The 25,060-nt window shown below is 39.8% G+C and overlaps 3 protein-coding genes across 4 annotated transcripts; 1 reads left to right on the forward strand and 2 right to left on the reverse strand.

The window, feature by feature from the left end:
* The first annotated feature begins 125 nt into the window (after positions 1 to 125).
* atg9b (autophagy related 9B) lies at positions 126 to 13,933 on the forward strand. Of its 2 annotated transcripts, none has more exons than XM_030073754.1 (15): positions 126 to 458; positions 717 to 852; positions 1,067 to 1,110; positions 1,370 to 1,434; positions 2,439 to 2,609; positions 4,609 to 4,750; positions 4,969 to 5,717; positions 6,516 to 6,669; positions 6,950 to 7,129; positions 7,337 to 7,582; positions 8,606 to 8,844; positions 8,996 to 9,089; positions 9,212 to 9,296; positions 10,371 to 10,531; positions 10,686 to 13,933. In XM_030073754.1, the coding sequence occupies exons 2-14, from the start codon at positions 744 to 746 to the stop codon at positions 10,511 to 10,513; spliced, it is 2,421 nt and encodes an 806-aa protein (XP_029929614.1). In that variant the 5' UTR covers positions 126 to 458; positions 717 to 743; the 3' UTR covers positions 10,514 to 10,531; positions 10,686 to 13,933. The 2 variants fall into 2 exon arrangements, with proteins under 2 accessions (XP_029929614.1, XP_029929613.1); XM_030073753.1 differs by having other exon boundaries at positions 126 to 448.
* A 2,552-nt stretch (positions 13,934 to 16,485) lies between these two features.
* LOC115374908 (uncharacterized) lies at positions 16,486 to 17,873 on the reverse strand. The gene is made up of 5 exons (XM_030074060.1): positions 17,807 to 17,873; positions 17,461 to 17,639; positions 17,229 to 17,351; positions 16,949 to 17,092; positions 16,486 to 16,755 (listed from the first exon to the last, which is right to left on the reverse strand). Exons 1-5 carry the CDS (start codon positions 17,871 to 17,873, stop codon positions 16,558 to 16,560), a joined length of 711 nt encoding a protein of 236 aa, XP_029929920.1. The 3' UTR covers positions 16,486 to 16,557.
* A 365-nt stretch (positions 17,874 to 18,238) lies between these two features.
* LOC115374696 (uncharacterized) lies at positions 18,239 to 19,782 on the reverse strand. Its single transcript, XM_030073755.1, has 4 exons — positions 19,598 to 19,782; positions 19,367 to 19,489; positions 19,111 to 19,215; positions 18,239 to 18,743 (listed from the first exon to the last, which is right to left on the reverse strand). The coding sequence occupies exons 1-4, from the start codon at positions 19,754 to 19,756 to the stop codon at positions 18,525 to 18,527; spliced, it is 606 nt and encodes a 201-aa protein (XP_029929615.1). The 5' UTR covers positions 19,757 to 19,782; the 3' UTR covers positions 18,239 to 18,524.
* Between the last annotated feature and the right edge of the window lie 5,278 nt (positions 19,783 to 25,060).

The raw sequence follows: 25,060 nt of genomic DNA on the forward strand, positions 1-25,060 counted from the left end.
TCGAATGAAATCGTGCAACACGTTTGTAAGAAGGCCCAAAGGAAATATTTTTCTCTCCGGAAAAAAAAAAAAAAAAAAAAAAAAAAACCTATACCAGCAACCGGAAGTGACGCTAGGAAAAGCCAAAGTGACGCTAACGATGTTTTGTTGACATTTGTTTGTGAAAGACAAAACAGTGGAGACACACACTGGTGGTTTATTTTTGGATTCCAAGTGACCTCGGGGGTAGCTTGATTAGCTAAACAACAAGGCTAGTTTATCGTTAAAGGATGTATAGCTGTTGAACGGGCTCTAGTTAAGAGTGCAGTCCAAGCGAGGCGAAGGCAGATCAAGACCCAGCGGATGGACCAAGTCGGGAACAAAACAAATCGCTGCACCCTTTGACTACACGAGTGGCTGAATCATTCACAGGCTAGCCAGCCACCAGACACTTGGTTTAGGTCGCTAGGTATATGCAAGTATATTCTACTATCTCACTCACAATATATCGCATTTATCTTAACTAATATCGAGTATTAGCCTACACAAGTTAGACAAGTTAGCGTTACGCTGGTACCGGCCGTTAAACTAGCCCGTTACCGTTAGCTCATGTTGACGCTAGCTCCCTTTATTTGGTAACTTAAGTGGACCAACCGCTGAGTAATTAGCTAGCCGGAGCTGCGGGGGCTGTTGTCCTACATGTTCACAGGGATTTACCCCAACTGACTCGTTATTAGGGGGTGACTGGGAGAATGTGAAGCACAATGGCCAACTTTGAGGCTTACCAGGAGTACCAGAGAATTGAGGACTTTGAGGAGGACTCGCCACCAGGGGAGGAGGATTTGCTGGTGCATGTGCCAGAAGGCCTGAAAGGTAAACATATCAATTTACCTATAACTGCTTGGACTATAAATAAATTACTGCACAGGTATGCTTAGGTTCTGGTGATGTACCTAATACAGAAGATGGTATTTGCACCAAAATAATGCAATTGAGTCAGAGTTCATAGAGGTTTTGCCAGAAGATATTCATGTTGTTTTGGTTCCACATGCAACTATGTAATGCTGTCACACCCGTTTTGTTACAGATTCATGGCACCACATCAAGAACCTGGATAACTTCTTTACAAGGATATCCTTTTTGAACTTCAAGGGCAATTAAATAAAAGATCTCCAATAATAAAGTCGCAGTTCATGTGTAGCTGGTTTCTTGTTATACCGATTCAGCAACTACATGTTACTGGGCCTTTGTCTTCTCTGGTGTTGTTCTGAGGTTGCTCTGTGCTTGCTGACATACAGACATCATGCTGCTTCTAGTTGCTCCTCAAGTGTGAAGTCACATTTGGTTTGTTTTGCACTGGTAATGTGTTTTCCTTAACTACACTGTCCACATCTATCATTTTCATCAAAAAAATGGCTTTGCTTGTATGATGTTGTCAGAGTTCTTCGAACTTATGTAAGTATTTTGTATTGAATCAATAGTTCTGATTATAAATAATCATCATAAGAAATCATCATAAGAAAGAGGAATATGCTATTAACTAAGGGTGTAAGTATTTTAGCCTACACTTATGAGCAGGTTTCCTGTTGTCAGTAGGGTTTAGGCCCTAGTTATGTTCCTGGTAATATTTCAGCTTGTTGTGACAGTTAAGTGTGCCTCAGGCTTCAACATGAACAAACTCAGCCAAGAACATTTAAACAGCAGCTGCACTTAAGTCTCATGAGAAATACCTATTTTCCCCAAACAAAAAAACTGTCATTTTGTTCCAAATCATCATCTATTAATTACTTGAATGGTTTCTAGAACACAAGGGATTTCACACGCTCTGTTTTGTATGACTTCTTCTTATTAGATGAAGTCTCTTGTCCCAGCAGATGTGTTAGAGCAGTACATTGCTTATTATCTGCCAAAAAAAAATCATAAGACTGGAATATGAGCCAGCATACACACCTGCAGTGTTACATTTAATTTCCCATTTGCCTGGTCATAATTTTTGGGGAAATACTCACATCTAGAGGTCTGGCCAACTGCTGGCTCATTCAGGACAGTGACGGCCTAATGTGTTGAGCTGGGATGATTTTTTTTGCTGGCTCCGGGCCAGTTGGCCATCCTGATTATTGGATCCTGATGTGGCGTTTGTTTGATCCAGATCACAGTGTGTTCATTCACAGTGGGCTCTTCAATAATAAGTTTGAGAAAATCCGTCCACACCATGACCACAGCCCGCCAACGTATTTCTTGTCAACAGATTATTGTGCACTGCAGATAAATCAACTGTGTTTTGATATACAGAGCAAATAACACGGTCTGTGCTTGATGATTAGAATTGATCTGCGTCCCGTAGTATTAAAAAATTCTCTTACAACAGGTATTATTATTATTATTATTATTTGGATTTGTTCAATCTGTCGTTAAACATAAAAAGCCTAATCGCAACTTTTTTTTTTATCTCCTCACAGTCAGTTTCTGTTTGTTGTCACATTCACAACGTTCCTGTTCAACTGTGTGGAATATGATGTCCTATTTGCCAATCGAGCAGTCAACCACACCGGGCCAGCTCACAACCCCCTTGACCGGAACAAGGTGACTCTGCCTGATGCCATTCTGCCAAGCCAGCAGTGCACTCAGAGGTAATCCTGTTTAATAGTTACATATGGAGAGTTTATCTATGTGAGACTGGACTAATGTGCACTTGTCTGCCACAGTTTAACTGGTTGGTAAGGAGGCAAAATGGGTGGCAGTGAAAAAATAAAAAACATCCATACAGCCACATAGGGCACTGTGTTATCAAGCAGTGATAATATTAGAAACCCCTTAGAACATGCAGAACTTGGATCAGGCCTTTGGAGGCATTTCATTTTTTTGGCCTAATTGAGTCATAATCAAACATTCAAAACTTGATAATTGCTTATTGGGTTGTGTTGAATCTGGCTTTGGACTCCAAGATGCTGTCACATTCATATGCGAGGATATGGAGCAGTGGCCTACTTTACCATACCCTGTGGGTCTCTTTCTTTAACCCAGAATTTGATGAAGTCAGCTCTCTTGTATTTAAAATTTCAGGCAAATGCTGTTTAAGTATTGTGCTTTAGTAACCACTGGAACTGTGAAGCACCATTCAACTTCAGAAGACTATTTCACATTTTTGAGGGCATAATCCCATCTGATATCATAAATAGTCCAGCACCATTACTGATGGATGGATGCATGATTGGAGTGCTGTGAAGTTGTCATTTGACCTGGTTTGCTCCCAGTCTAACAAGATGCTATTCTAATACACATTAAATCTATGACAATATGACTCGGATATTAGATTTTGGATTATATGTCACACTTATTAATACTTGTGTATAAGTAGTGTTATTGATCGCACATTTGTTAAAAGTCTGAATACCAAATGAGACAAACTGATTACACCAGCTAGTGAAAGGTAAATGTTGTTTAATGAAACTGTTTGATGAAATTGAAACACGTTTTTAAGTCTATTTGCTTCAAAGTGCAGGTGAAACCTGTTCTAGTCATGCATACATTGAAAGGCTTAGGGTTCACATCCGGCGCAAAGCTGATTGTAGCATGACAGTTTTGTAACCAGTTCTATGCTTCACTGCTGGTGCTTAAGTTAGTGCTTATACTGTACACTGCTTATGCTGTTTTAAAGCACCTTAGATAGCTTGGCTGTTTATTTCAAAGAACCCCTGTAATCACTAGCCCCGAGTTGCAACATTCCTGCCATGAATGCTTACTTGGAGAAAGTTATTTGTGCACCATGCTCTGAGTGGCATTAGGAAATGGGGCAGATGTAATTGATAGCTTCTGCGTGGTAAAACTGGCCAACCGAGTCACTGACAATTTGGCTGGGCTAGCAAGCTGACAACCACATGACACCTCCCTAGCTGCCTACAAGGCACAGACACCCCTACTCCATCCATGTTTTTGCAAGATGTAGCCTAGCCCCTCCTTGTTTTTCTCCAGCTAGTCTAGTAGGCCTATCATCGATTTGCTACTGATCCTCCTTACCGTGACTGAATGGATGTCTGTATCAAAGCTGATGACGTACAACTTGTTGGCATTCTAACTTTGGAACAGCATGTGCCACAATTTGGAACCTATCCATCTTTCTCATACTACCCTTAACCCCTGTCTGAGTTACCTTTTCAATCCATATCATTTTCTTGTTTGTGTGTTTTTGGAGGCATTTAAGACATTAAAAGGAAATAACTCAGGAGACGCCATCAGCAATCACACTAACACCTGCTACTGATTGTTCATGTGTACTAGTTCAAATTGGCTGTGTGTTTGTGTTTTGACCTGAGATACTCGCAAGCTTCCTTATTTGCAGAATGGAATAAATAGGTTGTCTGTCTAACCCATAACATGTAAACAGGAGCTCAGATGCATTACAGCATACAGTGAGAGCAACAGTTGCAAAATCATTCATCTGTTTATCATGTTCTCAGCTACATACTGCGTAAAGGACCAAGTTATGCAAAAACATAAATACCTATTTTAGATGTTTGTTATTATAATTCTTAATGTCATGCGAGCCTTCTACTTCTCTTGCTTTTTTTTTTTTAAAGCAATTTTTGAGATTATTTATGGCCTTCCCCCATCTCTTCTGTTTCTCTGCAGCATCCAAGAGAACAGCTGGATCATTTTCCTTCTCATCATGGCAGCCATCTTCTGGATCTATCGGCTTGTCAAAGTCTTCTGCAACGTTTTGAGCTATTGGGAGATCCGGCAATTTTACATCAAAGCACTAAAGATCAGGATGGTAAGACGTGTGCCACACCTGAAGGCCTGGTCCAAAATGTGCCAGAGCAATAGGTCATCCGGGTCAATTTTGAAATAGTTTTCTTGAGTGAATATCAGGAGATGAAATTATTAGAATACTCAAGATGATCTGATCTGTGTTACATATATGAGGTTTGATGTCATGTATTGTCTCTGCCTTAGTCATCTTTCCTTATGCAATTTTGATCCTTCTTCTAGGATGAATTGTGCAACTTCACATGGCAGGAAGTTCAGGACCGGCTCATTAGCCTGCAACGAGAACAGCAGATGTGCATCCACAAGAAAGAGCTGACAGAGCTCGACATCTATCACCGCATCCTGCGATTCAAGAATTACATGGTGGCCATGGTCAACAAATCTCTGCTACCAGTACAGCTGCAGCTCCCCCTGCTGGGCAATGTGGTGTTCCTCACCCAGGGCTTGAAGTACAATTTTGAGCTGATCCTCTTCTGGGGGCCTGGCTCACTCTTCCAGAATAAGTGGAACCTGCACCCCAAGTACAAGCGGGCTGGAAACCGCCTCGAGCTTGCCCAGCAGCTTAGCAGGGTTATCTTGTTGATTGGGTTGGCAAATCTGCTGTTGTGTCCGTTCATCCTGGTGTGGCAGGTGCTCTATGCCTTCTTTAGTTACACAGAGATCATCCGAAGAGAGCCCGGAAGCTTGGGAGCAAGGCGCTGGTCCCTCTATGGTCGCCTATACCTGCGTCACTTCAATGAGCTTGACCATGAGCTGCATGGGCGTTTGGGTCGCGGCTACAAACCCACCTCCAAGTACATGAACTCCTTTACATCACCACTGCTGACTGTGCTGGCTAAGAATGTTGCCTTCTTCTCAGGCTCGGTGTTGGCTGTGCTCATTGCCTTGACCGTCTACGATGAGGACGTTCTGACAGTGCAGCACATTCTCACTGCTATCACTGTGCTGGGAGTTGTTATCACTATCACAAGGTGAGGCCAGCAGCTGGAGAATGATACAGCAGTGTTTCTTGTGCAGTCTGAACTCATGTGGGGGTAGTTTTTATTCTGAGAGCCATATATGTCCCTTGACACATTTCAGGATCAATGCCGCTGACAGTATGTCTTCCACTTAAAGAAAGGATAATTTTTAAAATATTGTTATTTAGGATATATCATGATATACAGGCATCTGCCTGGCTGCTATAACTGAGTAATGTGCAGCAATTATAAAATGGTGATGGGCAAAGCTTGGGCAGTATCCAAAATGTTATATTGTGATATTGTCCAGTCAAAATATCACAATATTCACCATTATTGTCCCTGAGAGCAAATCACCCAAACAAACATCAACCCAGTATTTTAAAACAGTTCAATTGATGTTGCTGCATTTTAAAATATTCTAAAAACCACAAAAAAAAAAATCTACTTGAATTGTACATTAATCAAAATTGTTCGATGCAATCAAAATTACCAGTCCATGCCATTACTGTTACTCTCTGCACCTGTTCAACTGTTGTATAGGTTATGGACCACTTGCTGTAAAGCCAAAAAAATTAACAAATATTTTTAATCAAAAAGAAGAGATATAAAACAAAAATCTACATTAAATTAAATAAGCACTTCAATGCAGCAATTGCAAAAAATTGTAGAAAATAGCGCATATGGCCAGAAAAATCACATTATTTGATTGTATATCAGTCCAAGCGTGATTCACTTTTCTGACATGTACAGATACAGTGATGTGATAGAAAAAAATCATAAAATTATGTGTTTCCCACTCAATCCAAGGTCCTTCATACCAGATGAGCATATGGTGTGGTGTCCAGAGCAGCTGCTGCAGTATGTACTGGCACACATTCACTACATGCCAGACCACTGGAGGGGCAATGCTAACAAGAGCGAGACCCGTGACGAAGTGGCACAGCTGTTCCAGTACAAAGCGGTGAGGAGGGCAGAGGCTCAGTGGACAGACACAACATTTGTCACACCCAAACTGAGATGAGGGATGAGCTTTGACTTTGATTGATGTACTTGTTCTTTTAGCACCTGGACAGTGTTAAAATTTGGTTATAGAGGGTACCGTAGGATTTATTGATGTAGTATTTTTTGAAAATTTATTATTTTTAGTAAATTACATGCAAAAGGAGGACAGTTTGGCAATTTAAAATTTGGCTTGTTAGTATTTTATAGTGAATTACAAATGCTGTCTCTGTGCAAAACAGGTGTTTATTTTGGAGGAGTTGCTCAGTCCTATTGTCACACCATTCATCCTCATCTTCCTCCTGAGGAACAAGTCCCTGGAGATCATTGACTTCTTCAGGAACTTCACTGTTGAGGTGGTTGGAGTTGGGGATATCTGCTCTTTTGCTCAGATGGATATCCGCCGCCATGGAAACCCAATGGTAAGGCAGTCTACCTGTTACACAAGAATGCACTCTTATTTAACAGTTATATTTTGGGAGCCCAGCCATTCTTTAGTTTTCTGAGAAGGGAGACAGGCTGACCCTCAGCAAGCTGAGGTCTCAGTAAATGTGTCTCATGTGCATTGTTCTCTCTTGATATTCAGTGTTGTTTGGCTGAGTCATATGTTTCCTCTAATGCCTTTGCAGTGGATGTCGGAGGGCCAGACTGAGGCCTCCGTCTACCAGCAGGCTGAGAACGGCAAGACAGAATTGTCCCTCATGCACTTCACCATTAAGAACCCGCACTGGCAGCCCCCCCAGGAAAGCTCGGTGTTCATCAGCCATCTGAAGGAGAAGGTGCACCAGGACGCTCAGGGAGGCCCCTCCACCCAGCTGCTGCTCTCTGAGGCTCCGCTCTGCTCCTCACTGCTGTCCAATGAGTCTGCCTCTGGGGTAAGAAGCCCTGAGGACCATGTCAGTCACACCAACACCATACAGCAGGGGGCTACAAAATATTTTTTTATTATTGTTTTAGATTCTTGAATGAATATTTATTTTTATTAGGTATAAATAATTAATCATTATTATTATTATTATTATTATTATTATTATGAAAAAATCCACATCTGCCAGAAAAAAACACCTTTCTCTTCAGCTAGCTTTCTTTCCCATTATTTTTATTGTTCCTTAGCAAATGTGAAAAAGTCTAGGTGAACCTAGTGCAAGCCATGCCACTAGGAATTAGGTACAAAATGTAGGAATTTGCATGTTCAAATGTACATATGACCAAACAACAGCACGGCAGTTCATGGGTGTTGTTGATACACGCCAGTTACACCATTGTTACCATTACAGCTGCTGCAGATCTCGAGCTCTGAAAAAACCCACATCAGTCTGTCCATTTTGGTCTGTTCTGGGGTAAATCACCCTCCCCTTGTTCCCCAACACACACATAGCCAGGCTGATGCCAGCTTTGTGGAGCAACGAGTCTTGTGTTGGAGGGCAACACACACACACACACACACACACATTTCAAGCTGTCAAAGGCCCAAATTGTTCACTCGGTCTGGAATAACATTATCATAGCAAACCTACCGGATGTATTCATTTTTGAAACTGAGGCTCAGACACAAACTAATCCAAATAATCCATGGGAGCCTCTACTATTCTTGTCATGAAACACACTTTTTTCTTTACCCTGGCTTTCAACCAGTGGCTGACAACTAAAATTGTTAGAAAATACACGGGTATACTCGGTTTACAGACTTTGTACAGACAATACCATCTAGTGGTCAAAACTGCATACTACACCTTTTTCAACAAGGTGGAGCCCAATATATTGAGAGATCTAGAGAGCTAGTGCGCTTAGTTGTCAAAACTAAAATACTATCAGAAGTTTTGTTAAATCAGTTTTGGTGAAACATTGTATTTATATTTGCTTAATGACTTTGTATTGATGTGTGTTGTTGTGTCCAGCCTGACAATGTATTGGCCAGCGTCCTGGCCCACCCCATTCTCACTGCGTCTGGACTGCCAGGGCGAGACCGTCGCTTCATCCCACCAAGCACGGCTGCATCCGCCGCTGCCAGCGTCTTGGCCTCTCTGTCCACCTCTCAGCTCCCGCACACAGGCCGCAGCCGGTCACATGGTCTCATGCCCTCCTCCATCCCCCCTGAGAGCACCATGTACCGCAGCGACCGCACCATCATTGACAGGTACTCAAGCTTTGCATTCTCTTCTGGCCTAATTGCAGTATCACATGAATATGGCCTATTGATTACATACTGCACCTGGATTCATTTTTACTCTAACTGTTGAACAAATCCATAAGCTGTTTCAGTTTTGTTTGACATCTTTCTTTCTCAGTATGTCCAACAGTGACGCTCGGATCCGGAGCAACGCACTGCTCTCAGAATTCGCCTCAGCAGAGATGAGCCTCCATGCCATTTACATGCATGAGGTAAATTAATAGGGAACCACTGTTATATTTCTCTCTATTTTTCTGTAGTGTGCCTGGAGGTTTTAGTTTTTGTTGTAGAGTACTTTGTCCTGCTGTGCTCTGATTGCTGCCTGTCTCTGCAGGTGCACCAGCAGAGCTCCCAGCCCCAGAGAACTTCAGAGCAGTGGCAGAACCCAGTGCCAATGAGAGATCTACACACAAACACTGGTAAATCAAAATGCTCATTTGGAAGACCATTCCAGTCTGTGTGTGAGAAAATGAGTCACAAGCACTTCTTTTTGTGGGGGTTGAATGAAGGTGAAAGGCCTTTAAATGTCACAGATTTAAACAAATATAACAAACATCAAAGATGAACTGACTCTCTTGTTGTGTTCTAGGCTACATGTTACATCAAGTACTAGTAAAGTACAGTTTTGGGGTACTGGAACTTTAATATTTATATTTCCATCTAGATTTATTTTACATTTATCTGATGCTTGGAATTTTTACTGGAATCTAAGTAACTGGAAGTTACTTAGATGCACCTTTGATAACTCATGACTCAATCAGGAGCCATGAAAAAAAAAAAAAACAATTAACAGAAAACATCTGTGATGTCCCTTCCACCCTCACAGGTGAAACAGCCCTTCCTTAAAAAAAAAAAAAAAAAAAGAAAAAAAAAGAAACTTCTAGCAGTTATTGCTTGCTGTTGTGTTTTTTGTTGACATTAAAATATATCAATAACACAATGCAAGTTTGAGTTATGGTGTTTACATGAAATGACACAGTACTTGGTTACTTGAGTAACCTAAAAGGCAGAGAGTAACTGAGTTACAAATATAATAATCTGTGCATGTGAACACACAGCCTTGCAACTGATGAGTCAGCAGGAAATATTGCACAAGGAAAAGTTGTGTGTTTCCAATCAGTTTAACAGCTGCCAGCTGAGCAGTGGCAGCTTATTCATCTTTCCTACCCAGGCATGGAAAGCATGGAAAGAATGGATTTTTTCCGGGTTACAGGTCTTTAAAAGAATCAAAACATGTACTGAAAATCTATTCCAATACACACAATCTTATACAGCAATATCTTTATTTATTTTAGGGAACAGAAGAAGACATATTTAGGTTATTTTGATTAAAATTTTTATTTAGCAAAAGCTTTACAAATTTTGTATCAGTCATGTGTAAAATAATTAAGTCTTCAGTGTCTGAAGTCTGGACAAATGGAATGTCAGAATGGGAAAATGTTTATGTTCGTTGTGTTCACTGGACTATGCATTTGTATTCATCCTCCAATCAGGTTTCCAGGCACATAGCAGCCTTACTGCCATACCGACCCCTCTCCACCTGGGAGGCTGGAAAGAGGAAGAGGAGGAGGACGAAGAAGAACAGGAGATTAACAGTGGATCTACTCAGAACCAGGGCACCGGGAGTGGTTGTTGAAGTGCCTTATGTCATAGGGTATGTCCTCTCCCCTTAACTGTATAAGATGGCACTTTCCATTGTCCACGAAATGTTTTCTGATTCTATATTCTGTGGCATGACTTGTCTCTAGATATGAATCCTACCAAGTATGCATAACTACGGTAAATTTTTCTTCTCTTTTTTTTTATAGTGTTTACACTTTATTTTCTTCAACGAACATTGTGGCCTTAGATGATCTTCATGGAGAAAATTTAGCTTGGACCTTTTAAACCACCAGTCAGCATTTGTAGTTGGAGGAGCTCATTGAATAACCACTGTTTCTGCACCTACATGCTTCTTCCTGTCACATCAGGCGGACTATGGCATCAGGGAAACCATAAGTCTTCCGTCCCTTTCACCATCATTTTGTCATAAACCTTTGTTCGGAAATTACTCTAAAGTGTGTGAGAGCGTGCAAATAGGATCACTGTGTCACGGTAGATGGGGACAGTTTTGTTGTGGAACGCAAAAGGCTTATCACATCTCTTCTGCTGTGCCTATGTATGCACAATTTTAAGTTTTATTTGTGCATCTGTGGGGTTTACAGTGAGGGTCTAATTTAACTTTTACCGCAGAATGGTGTCTTTATCTGTGTTATCAAGACTGCAAGCTGTATCATAGCTGCCTGACCAAGTTTGACTATTAAGTTAATTTTGATTATTAAGTTGAATTAAATTTTTTACATTGTTCTATTTGGCCCTTGTCATATGTAAATACACTTTTGTGTCTTACTTATCTATGAATAATCCACATTTTTTGTACTACCAGATCTAATGCTTGAGTCACCATGAAGGCACCATGTATACCTGGCAAAATCTCTGTCATGCTAGATGAAACATGTCTTTAAACTGGACATACAAATGCTTTGAATGCTTCTTCCTGTTTTTAGTGGCCTGAAATTTGCTCAGTATTAATATCTCTGCTAGTGCTATCTCATCATGTTTATTTTCTTGCCTCTAAAACAGGATTGAAAGCATGAGCTCCGATTATCTTTGGCATTAAAATTCCAATGTAGATAAAAGATGTCTTAAAATTTGGTCACAAAGTCAAAGTGAAACACACCCAACGATTTAAATCTAACTAATCCATGTTACCTCAAGGGTTTTCTGGGAAAATTGGTTTCTATATATAGCCTATGCTCTGTCAGTGTATTTGCCTTCGTGTCTATACATAGATATGGGGTTTGGCGGCCTATCTTGGCACAATCGAGATGCATCTTTTATCTTCATTAGGGCTTTAACGCCAGCTCTAGATGGAACACATTTTATTTTCTGTGCGTACTCCAGAAGCATGCGCCTCACCTAGTAGTGCTTAAGCACATGTAAGAAGTCAAGTATTTATCTCCTCCCAGAAATAATGGCAAGGAATCATTTCCTGAGAACAAAACAGGGTGGTATTTTATTTACAGATCTGTGTTGTGCACATGACTTTGTTTGTGCTGCTAGAATTTGTGCCCTTTTCCTCAAATGCACACGTAAAAATGGATCTTCATCGTAAGGGCTGATTGTAACGCATGCACTGTCGTATCTGCAGCAATTGAAGATTTAGGTTTGAGTTGGGTTTTCTTTTGTTTTTGTTTTTGTTTTTTAAAAGCAATTCCTCTCAGTGTTTGCTTTATGCTTTCCAAGAAAGAGTGTGAAGGAAAAAAAAATGCTCTCCACATTTAGAATCATTTGTCACGTTTAGATTTATATATTGCCCCCTTTGGCTCAGAGTTGAATTATAGATATCTTTATTATTTATTTTAGGGGAAAAAAAGAAAACTTATATTTAGATTATTTTGATGAAAATTTTATTTAGAAAAAGTTTTGCAAATTATGTATCAGTCACATTTGTGGAAAGTTTTGAAATGTGCCCCCCTCTTTGAAAGTTGCTACAGAAAAAAAAGGATTTACCTCAGAATCATTGATTTATAGAAAATAAAATAATGAATGCGCAATATTTAGGGTAAGTTACAAAAAACTAGCTGATGAATTGTAATGGTTTCAGAGACAAAATGCCCAGCTGCATGATACTGAATGTGATGTACACTTGAAAACAAATGTACTTGTGAGTATTCACATCTGCTTATCAATGCGATACGCAACAAATCGCTCGACCCATTTTTATTGCATTCTAGATCACAGTAATGTAGATCTCAAAACTCCACTACTGTAAGACGTCTGAGGGCAGAGGGATGTCTCTGCCCTACCATGTGTTTTTAAAACTATTCCTCTTTTTTTTGGTGTGTCTGTGTGTGTTGAAGGGATGAGTTTTACCACCTGTGTTATTATGCTAACATGAACTCAGAATTTTGCACTGACAAAAAAAATATATATACTTTTTTAAATGTAGATATACTTGCATCAGCTACATTATAGATAGGGCAGGTCTCAAAGGGACATTGAGTCAGTCTCCATCCTGAATGACCTCTCTCACTGTTTGTGTAGGAGTAGCATCATCATGCGTAGTATTGTCATTGTCCACAACAGAACGTCTGGAAGCACTGTGGCCAATCACATTAGGTCATTCTTACCTCTGGTCAGTAAAAGCTTGCCCCGTAGGGGGTGATGTCTCTGTGTTTGTATCTCACCTTAGACACAAACATGCTTACATGAGTGTTGTAATTGCTATCCATGTGTTGTAAACTTCATTTCGCAAGTGCAGTGAATTTCTGTTGTAGAGACATCAGAGTTGATTTCTTTTGCTAGTCTCCATATTTACAGCTCACTGTTGTGTCTTTGTCATTTTATTTTAAGCAGTGCCTTAGGATTAAGGATTAACATTAGTTCTTGATAGAAACCATTTCAAATAAACCATAAGATTCTTTGTCATAGGTTTAGCAGCACGTATGTACAGTATTTATATTTATTTTGGCAAGTCATTGTGTATAGCATCAAGTATACAGTGGAACTGTACTCTGATATTGTGGATGTGGCTTGTAGGATCAGTTGCAAACAGACAGATTTGGACATCTTGCATCATTTTGCATCTGACAGCAGAATTAATCCTGTGTCTAAGTTTGCACTGTCCATCTTCAGTCTGAAAGAAGCAGGAGTATGATCTGATCTGTACCTCTCATCATACCACAGCTTCTTTATCCACTACACACCAGTCTAAGAATCAGATTGGCTGGAACAAGGTGCTAAGTTTTCATCCTCAAGTGTTGAATAGGTTTTAAGACATGTTTTATTTTGTTACACAATTTTGACTTTGTTTTGTTTGTGTAAATTAAGAAACACTCGCTGAAAATGAAACATGCCAAAAGAACTTGTTTTCAGCACAGCTTTACGATACATATTTTGTTTTCTGTAAGTGAATAGAGAAGCAAATAAATATTATTTTGAGTGTATTTAATCATTGAAGTGTGGCTGAACATGTGATGTCGATTTGAAATAAAATATATTTTAATTCGCTCTCCTCCTTTTTGAGTTCCTATGGCCACTTTGTGATGTCAGCTTGGTTTACAGAAAAGGCTTAGTTAGTTAGTAAATTTTTATTGTTTGAATAAAATATGTCGAGTCATATTTCCCATTCAGTTGCACAATTGTTATTTTCATCATCATGTGATGGCAGATAGGAAAATAATGACTACCATGAAATAAAATCAGAAACAGCACTTTTTAGTTCTCCCATTTCCATTAAATGACCCACCATGAAATATGCACTCTGTTTACCAGTGGAATTTTTTATGCAAACGTGAGGTTGGCCAACCAGCCAAAGAGAGTTGCGCAATCTTGTTACAGCCATCGGAGAAAAATTTCCAGACTTAAGCAATTTCTGTCAGCCATCCAACTCTTTCACCTTACAGACTAATGATTCTGCCTCAGTCAAAAGTCAGTATCGTCTCCATCTTACATTAGTGAGTAAATCAAAATTGAGTCCTATGTCCTGGCCAGAACAAAAACGACTACACAAGCTGACTTTAAGCATGTTTGCATTGGTCTGTTGGAATAGCCACTAGATCCTCATTTACTGACTTACTGATGGCTCCACTGTGTTTGATCACCTCTTCATTTGCTTTATGCATCTTGCCTTGCTTCATTATTTGTCTTACTTTCTCTGCTTTTTTCCTGTTTGAACTATAAAAAAGTACCTCATAATCAACAGCAACAATAGCAATAATACACTCCTGATCAAAATCTTAAGACCAGTTGAGAAATTGCAAGAATTTACATTTTGCACTGTTGGATCTTAAGAAGGTTCTAAGTAGAGCTTCAAAATGCAAAAAGAAGAAATGGGAGTGAGACAAAAAAAAAAAAAAAATGTGTAAGCAATTTATTATTATTATTTTCTGTAAGCAATTTATTGCAAACAACCATTAAACTGAAATAGGCTGTTCATCAGATGATCAAAAGTTTAAGACCACTGCCTTTAAAAGCCCAAATCTTGGCAAAAATGTGGATTCAGTGTCATTTTCTGTCAGGTATCCACACTGTCATGACCTCCTGATGGCAAAGGCAAAAAAGTCAAAGGCAAAATCACCTCAAAAATTCGTTTCGGCATGCTTGATGCTAGTGTTTTCAGGAGGCTAGTGGGAATGTTGCTCCAAGTGGTGAAGATGGCTTCACGGAGGGCATCCACTGTCTGGAACTGGTGTCCATTTCTGTAAACTTCCCTTGCCATCCAATCCCAAATGTTCTCAATTGGATTTAGATCAGGGGAGCACGCAGGATGGTTCAAAAGAGTGATGTTATTTCTCTGGAAGAAGTCCTTTGTCAGGTGGGCAATGTGAACTGCAGCGTTGTCCTGTTGAAAAACCCAGTCATTACCACACAGACAATGGCCTTCAGTCATGAGGGATGCCCCCTGCAACATCTCCACATAGCCAGCTGCCGTTTGATGCCTCTGCACAACCTGAAGCTCCATTGTTCCTTTGAAGGAAAAAGCCTCCCAGATCATGATGGCGCCCCCTCCACTGTGCTGTGTAGAAAACATCTCAGGTGGGATCTCCTTGTCATGCCAGTAACATTGGAAGCCATCAGGACTGTCAAGGTTAAATTTTTTCTCATCAGAGAATACAACTTTCTTCCACCTTTCAATGTCCCATGTTTGGTGCTCTCATGCAAACTCCAAACGGGCAGTTTTGTGCCGTTGAAGGAGACGAGGCCTTTGAAGACGTTTTTTGTTCTTAAAACCCTTCTCTCGCAGATGCCGTCTGATGGTTATGGGACTGCAGTTGGCACCAGTGACAATTTTCTTTTTGTCTCATTCCCATTTCTTCTTTTTGCATTTTGAAGCTCTACTTAGAACCTTCTTAAGATCCAACAGTGCAAAATGTAAATTCTTGCAATTTCTCAACTGGTCTTAAGATTTTGATCAGGAGTGTATACCAGAAATCTTATTCTAAAAATTTCAACTGTACTTTTCTTTTTCCAAATTCCTGTTCAGCTGGCATGGTTGTCCCTGCTGCCTCTGTGTGAAGCTACCAAAGGGGCTGTCAGGGCTGCCTGCTGCTGCCTGCTGTAAACCCAGAGATCCTCACACAGAGCCTCTGTCAGGCAGAGCTTCATCTCAGACTCTTGGCTTTGAAATGTCTTGCCTGATGAGATGAGGCTCACCTAATCTCTCTGTATTCAAACTCTCTCCAACAAATCCCTTTCTTACATTTTACTTTCTTTTCTCATAATGTTGCAGACTTGCCTACATGACTTCTTTCAGTCCATGCTTTCTTTGTATTTGGTTGCCAATTTAGAAATAGTCATATAATATGAATGAAACACTCAGGACATTTCTTTGTTTTGCATTTTCTGACACAAGTTTACATCACTAGTTTGTTTTCATATAAATGCAATGATTGTATGACATGCTTTGCTTTCAACAGATTTGTTTAATAGAAATCATGTACAATACATGAAAATATCCTGTATACATACAGGATATTTGCAGACACAAGCTTACAATGTTCAGTTATGGCAGATACAAATTAGATTTGAAGCTGCATGCAGTTTAGAGAGTAAATGGGGGTGATTCCTCAAAACACAAAGATGAAATTTAACTTGAATGTTTGGAGCAAATGTGTAGAAATGTTCACAGGAATGAAACTAGAAATGCTGATTATTAGGTTTTCCATCATTTCCAATGTTCTTAGCTCCACCGATTAAGGATCCACCTCCTATGTTAACTTTTGGTTTTTTAGGACATCTCCATTGTTGACACACTGTTGGACCTAAGACTCCACAAATTAGACATGCATGTGGCCCAAACTGGTGAGACGTGCTTCTTCTTGTCCTGGCCCCTCCCTGTTGATAGTGAGGACAGAGAAACACAGAATCAAAAACTGCAATGAATGAAGAAAGATTCAAAGTTCAAATTCAGATAGACCATGTTGATACTGTCTAGAAATGATTCACAAACAAAAGATAAAAAAAAAAGATTTTTATCTTGACAAATCTACAATAAAATATAGCATTAAATGTAGGAATGTACATTTACAGCGTGAGGCATTATTTCAACAGGTGGTACTGTGTTTACCAGCAAGGCTTCCTCTGTGGCCATGTCACATCTGATTTCAAAGGCTCTGATGTCTCTGGGCTCTTGCACTGGGTAGGTAACTTTTATGTTGCACAGCATCAGTTCCTGAAAACAGATGGGTTTATTTGTTGCATGAGAGACCACATACAGAAAAAAAAGACTTACAAAAGTTGTACTATACAGGATGAAATGGTATTTATCAGACTTCTGTAAATAGTTGAGACATAATGCATTTACTTACCCCATTTTCCTTCAGAGGGCATGGGCTGCCTTGTTCCTGTGTGGAGCTACACTCCGTCTCTTGTGCAGGAAATGTCAGACTCCTGACTGACAGTGCAGACTGGTCGACCTCCTCAGGGGGCAACTAAATCAAACATGAAAATAGTCAGGAAGGAGAATTCAGTGTTACAACAAGACATAAATATCCACTTTTTCTTAATATTCACTGTTTAGAAGTGTCTTGACATACTTACAGTTTCAACTTGGACTTGATTCAGAAGTGGACGGTAGTTGTCCAGAGGAAATTTGAGGTTGAAGAGGAAATCTTCATAGTTGGGTTCAGTAGGTGTCTGAGCCCTGACCAGCAAGGCAACCAGAGAAAGAAGCACGAACGGCCTCATCTGATTCTTCATTTTCACCTTTACGTCCAAAACTGAGGTCGTGTGATTTTATATACTCTGCTCTTGCAAAACTCCCAGTGTTGAGTAATCACTTGTTTCTGGAAAAACGTGAACCTGTTTTCCGTGACAGTAAAATGTGTAAGGGTATAGTCAGAATTAAATTTTGAATAGAGAAGGGAGGGGCGTCCTGATGACTCACCTAGTGGAGTGGCCCAAGTTTTTATTCTGCACCAAGCCCTTTGCTGCATGTAGTCCCCCTGTCTCATCTGCCTTTCCTCTCTCTCTCTACTATCACTATCAAATAAAGCAGAGATGCAAAAAAAAGGGAAATCGGTTAGAAAAACTTAACTGGTAATGTTGGCATGGCTACAAGCAGAGACTAAAGTATCATGTGCCAAAGATGGAGAAAATAAAAATCTCATCACTGTTTGTATTGAAACTGTTCTCCAAAAAAATCTTTGTCTTTGGAATGTTTTTTGTTGTTGTTGTTGTTGTTGTTGTTTTTTACCTCATTTTACAGGGTTGGATTATATTTAACCTATTTTGCACACGTTTTTGTTTTGTTTTGTTTTGATTACATGGTTGCTTTCAGTTTGGTTGGCAGTGTAGAAATAATGACTGAATACAATGATACAGATGCAAAGATTCTCTCCTTTATTTTTGGACCAAAGGTTTACATAATATATATGTTTTAAGTGTAAAAGAAATTACTGTATCATGCTTTCAATTCAACAAGCTTGCATAATAAAAATAATTTACAGTACACACAGGCCAACAGTGTATTTGCAGACACAAGTTCAAAAAGTTAATTAAGTGGAGTTCATTATGCAAAACAGAAACACAAAATGTAATCTGAATGTTTGCAGGAAATGTGTGACCTTTTTCTCACAGAAATGGTTCTGCCGTTACTACTAATTTTATGCTGTCCGAGTTCCACCGTTATTTCTGTTTCCACCACCAGCGATCGAGGATCCTCGTCCTGCACGACTTCCCCTGCTGCCTCCTCCTCGCCCTGAGCTGCTGCTGCCTCTTCCTCGCCCTGAGCTGCTGCTGCCTCTTCCTCGCCCCGAGCTGCTGCTGCCTCTTCCTCGCCCCGAGCCACGACCAGCCCTGCTTCTTCTTGTTCTGACCCTTCCCTGTTGTTAGACAAGACAATGAGAAATAGAACCCAAAAACTACAATGAGTGAAAGTTTAGGAAGTTCAGATATTTCCATTCAGAAGTTACATTCCTATACATGGTACATTCCTATACAAGTGATTTACAAATGTTGCCTTACATATCCTATACATGCATGCTTGTGCATTGCCACAAACAAAAGAAAAGTAAACAACTTCAGTGCTGACAAATCTACAAAATAAATAGCACTGGATATAGGAATATATTCTGAATATTTAAGAGGAATGGCACTCCAACTTTGATGTCGGTGACATTCCAAACTGTATTACTCAGCATGTACATTTACAGCGTGAGGCATTATTTCAACAGGTGGTAATGTGTTTACCTGCAAGGCTTCCTCTGTGGCCATGTCACATCTGATTTCAAAGGCTCTGATGTCACTGGGCTCTTGCACTGGGTAGGTAACTTTTGCGTTGCACAGCATCAGTTTCTGAAAACAAAAACAGGTTTATTCATTGCATAAGATAAAGAATACACAGACAAAAAATTGTGTCTGCCATTTTGCACTTTACAATTACAAATAACAGCGGACAACAGCAGGAAATTACAAATTGAGACATAATGCATTTAATGCATTTTACCCCATTTTCCTTCAGAGGGCATGGGCTGCCTTGTTCCTGTATGGAGCTACACTCCGTCTCTTGTGCAGGAAATGTCAGACTCCTGACTGACAGTGCAGACTGGTCGACCTCCTCAGGGGGCAACTAAATCAAACATGAAAATAGTCAGGAAGGAGAATTCGGTGTTACAACAGACATAAATATCCACTTTTTCTTAATATTTAATGTTTAGAAGTGTCTTGACATACTTACAGTTTCAACTTGCACTTGATTCAGAAGTGGACGGTAGTTGTCCAGAGGAAATTTGAGGTTGAAGAAGAAATCTTCATAGTTGGGTTCAGCAGGTGTCTGAGCCCTGACCAGCAAGGCAACCAGAGCAAGAAACACGAACAGCCTCATCTGATTCTTCATTTTCACCTTACTGTCCAAAAGTGAGATTCTGTGGTGCTATATATCCTGCTCTTGAGAAACTCCCAGCGTTGAGAAATCCAGGGGTTTTGGAAAATGCATACCTCTTTATCGTAAGGGTGAAAGGTTCAAAAGGGTCAGCGTTCAAAACATTCTGCTTTTTCTGCTGAGTTTTTTCTCCACTTGAGCAATAGAGACTTTATGTAATCAGTGCTCAGTGCTCACTCATGATTGATTGCTGAAATTATCACATAAAAATCACAGTCAGTATAACTGCATCTATTGTAAAAGCTAATTTTCTGTTATAGTAAAAGAGGTTTCTGTAGTAATGGGGATGGTACAATTTTGTTTAAGATGGAGAAAATGGTTGTCATATTCACTGACTGTTTTGAATGTGCCTGGTATGAGGTGAGGAAGTTCAGGTCAGGTCAAGGTTGGAAATCATGACATTTTGACCCACTCACACAGAAACCTGTCTCAGAAAATACTTCAGAGTTGTTTCATATATAATTTTGATTTTTGTCTGCTGTGTTTTTTCAGTCATTTAGTGAAATGATTTTGAGTCAAGACTGAATCTCTAATTTACATTATGATCATGTCAAAAAAGGACTACAAAAGATCCTCAGAAGGCTTAGTGCTGTATGTTGATGGCTGAGGACACGGCATATAGAATATTTACCATTCAAAAAATAATATCAGTATTATCTGCACTATTCAGAGAAATCTCTTGTTGGAAAAAAAATCACCTATATGCTTTCAGAGTGTATATTTAGTGGCGCCAGATCTCACAGATGACAAACTGATTACAGGCCATATACAGTGTCATTGAATTTTTACACACACACATCACTTGTTTTTCCTGATCTGCGCTTGGTGTGACTTGGAGGGAAGGACTAAGATGCAGTGTGGGTCTGTTTGTCCATCCATCAGTTTGTCACATGGTGCCATAACCTTGAAACACGTGCACAGATTTCCACCACATTTAATGGGAAGGTTGGTCATGGGCCAAGGAAGAGGAAGCTGACTTTCTGCAACTTCTAGGCCAACAGGAGGCACAGTAGTGGGGGTCGCATGCGACAAAAGTCACATAACTTCCCAGCAGATTAGTGTATCACAACCACTAATGCTAATACAACAGAGCTAAGGAAACACATGAACTTCTCACAAGGCTTTGACCATACCCATGCCCTGTTTTTTTTTTTTTTTTTTTTTTTTTGGCATTTCTCCAAAGGGGGTCTCTTGGGGTGTCCTCTTACTAATGGTGTGGCTCCGGGATGTTGTTGTGTAGCAGGCTGGGGGGCAGAGGGGTCACAAAACGTCAGACAAAATGAAACTTTTGGTTTTCAGCGGGTGGCTGACAACTAAAACTGGCTCAGCAGAACAAATGATATGCTCTGTGTGTGGGTGTGGTTGGTGTATTTACAGAGTTCAGGCAGATAGCACCATCTAGTGTTCAAAATCACATAGGCCTACTGCACCTTTTTCAACAAGGTGGATTCCATTACATCACCAGATCTAGAGCTAGTGCACTTAGTTGGCACAGCTAAAAATACTATCAGAGGTTTTGTTTATTTGGTTTTGGTGAAACATTGTGATTATATTTGCTTAATGATCTTAAAGACCGTGTACTGATGTGTGTTGTTGTGTCCAGCCAGACAATGTATTGGCCAGCGTCCTGGCCCTCCCCATTCTCACTGCGTCTGGACTGCCAGGGCGAGACCGTCGCTTCATCAGCATCATACACACATGTTTATTTCAGATCAGGGGCGTCGTAGTGGGGGGAAAAGTGGGACTGATTACCCAGGGCCACAATGTGGGAGGGGGGCCCTCGAAAGGCCTGAAATAAAAAGGTTTGCCTATTGGCTGGCTATACAAGAGCCCATTAAGATTTCTTTTCATGGGGCCCAAAATCCCTGGCGGCGCCCCTGTTTCAGATCATAAGACATTTATAAGTGCTATGCTTTTTGCAGCTCCCATATGTGGAATGAGTACTACATGTGGTCAAGGTTAAACATAGTTAACTATTAATAAGTACAAAATATTTATTAAACTTGCTTGCAGTTACTGGATCTAAAGCAAGAACAATGTTTATTGAGGTTAATAGATCTTTTATTATGCACTTATTGAACTATGATTTTCACAGCTCCAAAATCTGGAATGAGCATGACATGTTGTTCACGATTAACCATAGTTGAACCTAACTTTAACCCAGTGGTTTTTTATGTCTAACCCTAACCACATGACACTGAGCCCGCTGTGCCTCATCACCACACCAAAGTCTGCCTTTGGTGTCGGTATCAGACATGAAGGGACGTGAAAGCATTGCTATTTGACAACCTGGTAATGAGAATATGTTGTCATACACCAGCTCATGTCTTTCTATCATATTTGATAATCTATCCATCAATTTTTTTTTTTTTTTACAGCAAATCTGTTTCTTACACTTGACACACTTGTTTTTTTCCCACTCATTCTGCCTTTAACTGCTAATAAATTAATAATAACCTTAGTAAAACACACAAAAAAGCTTAGTAAAGGTTTAACAATGACATAATAAGTAAGTTAGTTAAACTCAATACATTTGTTTATAATGCTATCATAAATAACCATATGAAACTTATAATGCTTTATGAACTTTCATAAAAGGCCTATAAACTGTTAACACATTTTTATATGTGCTATAAATGTATTTGTAAAGCCTTTATTAATACTTATATAGTCTTACTAACACTTATTCAAGTTAGTAAGAGTCTTATAAAGGATGTATAAGGCCCTTATTAAATAAAACACTTATTACAAAGACCTTCACAAAAGCCTTGTCGAGGGTAGTTACATGGTTGGTTACCTGGACCACGTGCTTTTCATACTTGTCTACATTTTAGCCTTAACACCTCTATACCTTTACTGAAGCAAATTTTGAATGCAGAACTTTTACTTTAGTATTGTTCCATTGTGATGTGGAAGTCAAATGTGTAGAACAAACTCAAGTGACTTTTGCACCACTGACACAGAGCCAACCTGGCAATTGGTTATGCTCAAATTAAGATCTTACTAGGACTGATCTGTTAAGACTATTTTTCAACAGTCCTTATAGGACATATTTGTAAAGCTGCATGATGCAAAGTATTGACGTTACTGACCCTCTGAAATGACTTGACATCTTTTGTATTACAACACAAGGCACAGTAAAGTTTTATTGTTTAAATAGAACAAAGTGCTCCTTCACAGAGGATGTTGGGCCAGATTGCCCATTAAGTTATGCAATTGTCACTAGCTATTTTCATCATCATGTGATAGTAGATACAAAAATCATGGTGTTTTTTCTTCATTTCCATTAAATAGACCCAACATGAAATATGCACTCTGTTTACCAGTGGAATTTTTTGTGCAAATGTGAGGTTGGCCAACCAGCCGAAGAGAGTAGTGCAATCTTGTTGCGGCCATCGGAGAAAATTTTCCATCCAAACTCTTTAACCTCACAGACTAGTGTTTCTGCCTCAGTCAAAAGTCCACAAGTCCAAAAGTCTCCATTTTGCAGCAGCCGGGAACAAAATGAACAAAAAGAAAAAGAACAAAAACGACTACACAAGCCGACTTTAAGCATGTTTGCATTGGTCTGTTGGATTGGAGCCACTAGATCCTCATTTACTGACTTACTGATGGCTCCACTGTGTTTGATCACCTCTTCATCATTTGCTTTATGCATTTCATCTTGCTTCATTATTTGTCTTACTTTCTCTGCTTTTTTTCTTGTTTGTTTTGACAGCAGGAACTATAAAAAAGTACCTCATAATCAACAGCAATAATAGTAATAATATACCAGAAATCTTATTCTAAAAATTTCTACTGTACTTTTCTTTTTCCAAATTCCTGTTCAGCTGGCATGGTTGTCCCTGCTGCTTCTGTGTGAAGCTACCAAAGGGGCTGTCAGGGCTACCTGCTGCTGCCTGCTGTAAACCCAGAGTTTCTCACACAGAGCCTCTGTCAGGCAGAGCTTCAACTCAGACTCTTGGCTTTGAAATGTCTTGCCTGATGAGATGAGGCTCACCTAATCTCTTTGTATTCAAACTCTCTCCAACAAATCCCTTTCTTACATTTTATTTTCTTTTCTCATAAAGTTGCAGACTTGCCATGCTTTCTTTGTTTTTGGTTGCCAATTTGACACTGACAAAATGACATGACATGACTTTGCTTTCAAAAGATTTGTTTAACCCTCCTGTTATGTTCAAATTTACAAACATCTTTTATGTTTGGGGTCAATTTGACCCCAGCAGTTTAAACCTCCACAAAGTTATTATAATTAGTGGGCAAGCTGTCTGCTTGCACAGTCACGTTATTCGTCTTTTTTTATTTCTTTCTGTACCCCGTTTTTTCGGCGCGCAACTCGTCCCGCAGCTTTCGGTTTAGGCCTACACAATGAATTGGGAAAATGTGCGGCCCGATTGGGAATAGTGTGCTATTACTTTTATAAGGAATCCGACTCACCGAATGCTCAAAATTCCAATTTTACGGAAAATTTCGGCCATCCGAAATGAATAGCCAAAACTTCCAAAGGCTCCAGGGCGCAAAGCTTTTGACCTGCGTCTACGCACCAAATACGAAAAATGTGTGTCTTGTGGAGAAAAAACGGTGCGTCAATTTTCAAGGTGCTCCGACTTTGCGTTTTTCCGCAATTCCGTCGGAATTCCGGACGCAATACACACTAAGGGTGTCAGCTAGAGTGAGTGACATCACGGCTAGAGTGCAGCAGCCCTGAAAAATTGTGTAAAACTTTTCACTCCACATGCACAGATTCAGGTGAAGTAGTAGGAAAACTAGTTGTGCTTTGAAAAATGTAAAAACAAAAGCAAAATAGCTTCAACTTTTTAAACGGCGACACTTAACGAGGCAGGAGTGCCAGCTCTCTCCCGCATAGACTCCCATTATATCTGGAACCCAGAATCTGGGGAGAGAGGGAGAAACACACACTTTTTGAACTCGCCGAATCTCGGGCAGTTTTGTGAGTTGGAAAATAATTTTGACACAGTTTGAAAGCCCAAAGCGTTACCTTTCTCATGATACATTTTATTTTCTGCTCGGAAACCGTGCGCCACGGTTACTCTTCCAGCTTGCCCACGCAGTTTCCCCAGAAACTGCACAATTCTAGTTAAAATTGTTACCAAAGTTTATGTGTCAGGTACTTTATGTTTCTTTGTTGACTACCTAAATAGCACTTTAAATAAAACATAACTCACCACACTCCCACTTATACATCCAGTATTCCTATTACGTGACTATGGAAAAATATGCAAATCACCATAAAATCTC

Source organism: Myripristis murdjan, chromosome 17 (genome assembly GCF_902150065.1).
Source record: "Myripristis murdjan chromosome 17, fMyrMur1.1, whole genome shotgun sequence".
Lineage (NCBI taxonomy): Eukaryota > Metazoa > Chordata > Actinopteri > Holocentriformes > Holocentridae > Myripristis > Myripristis murdjan.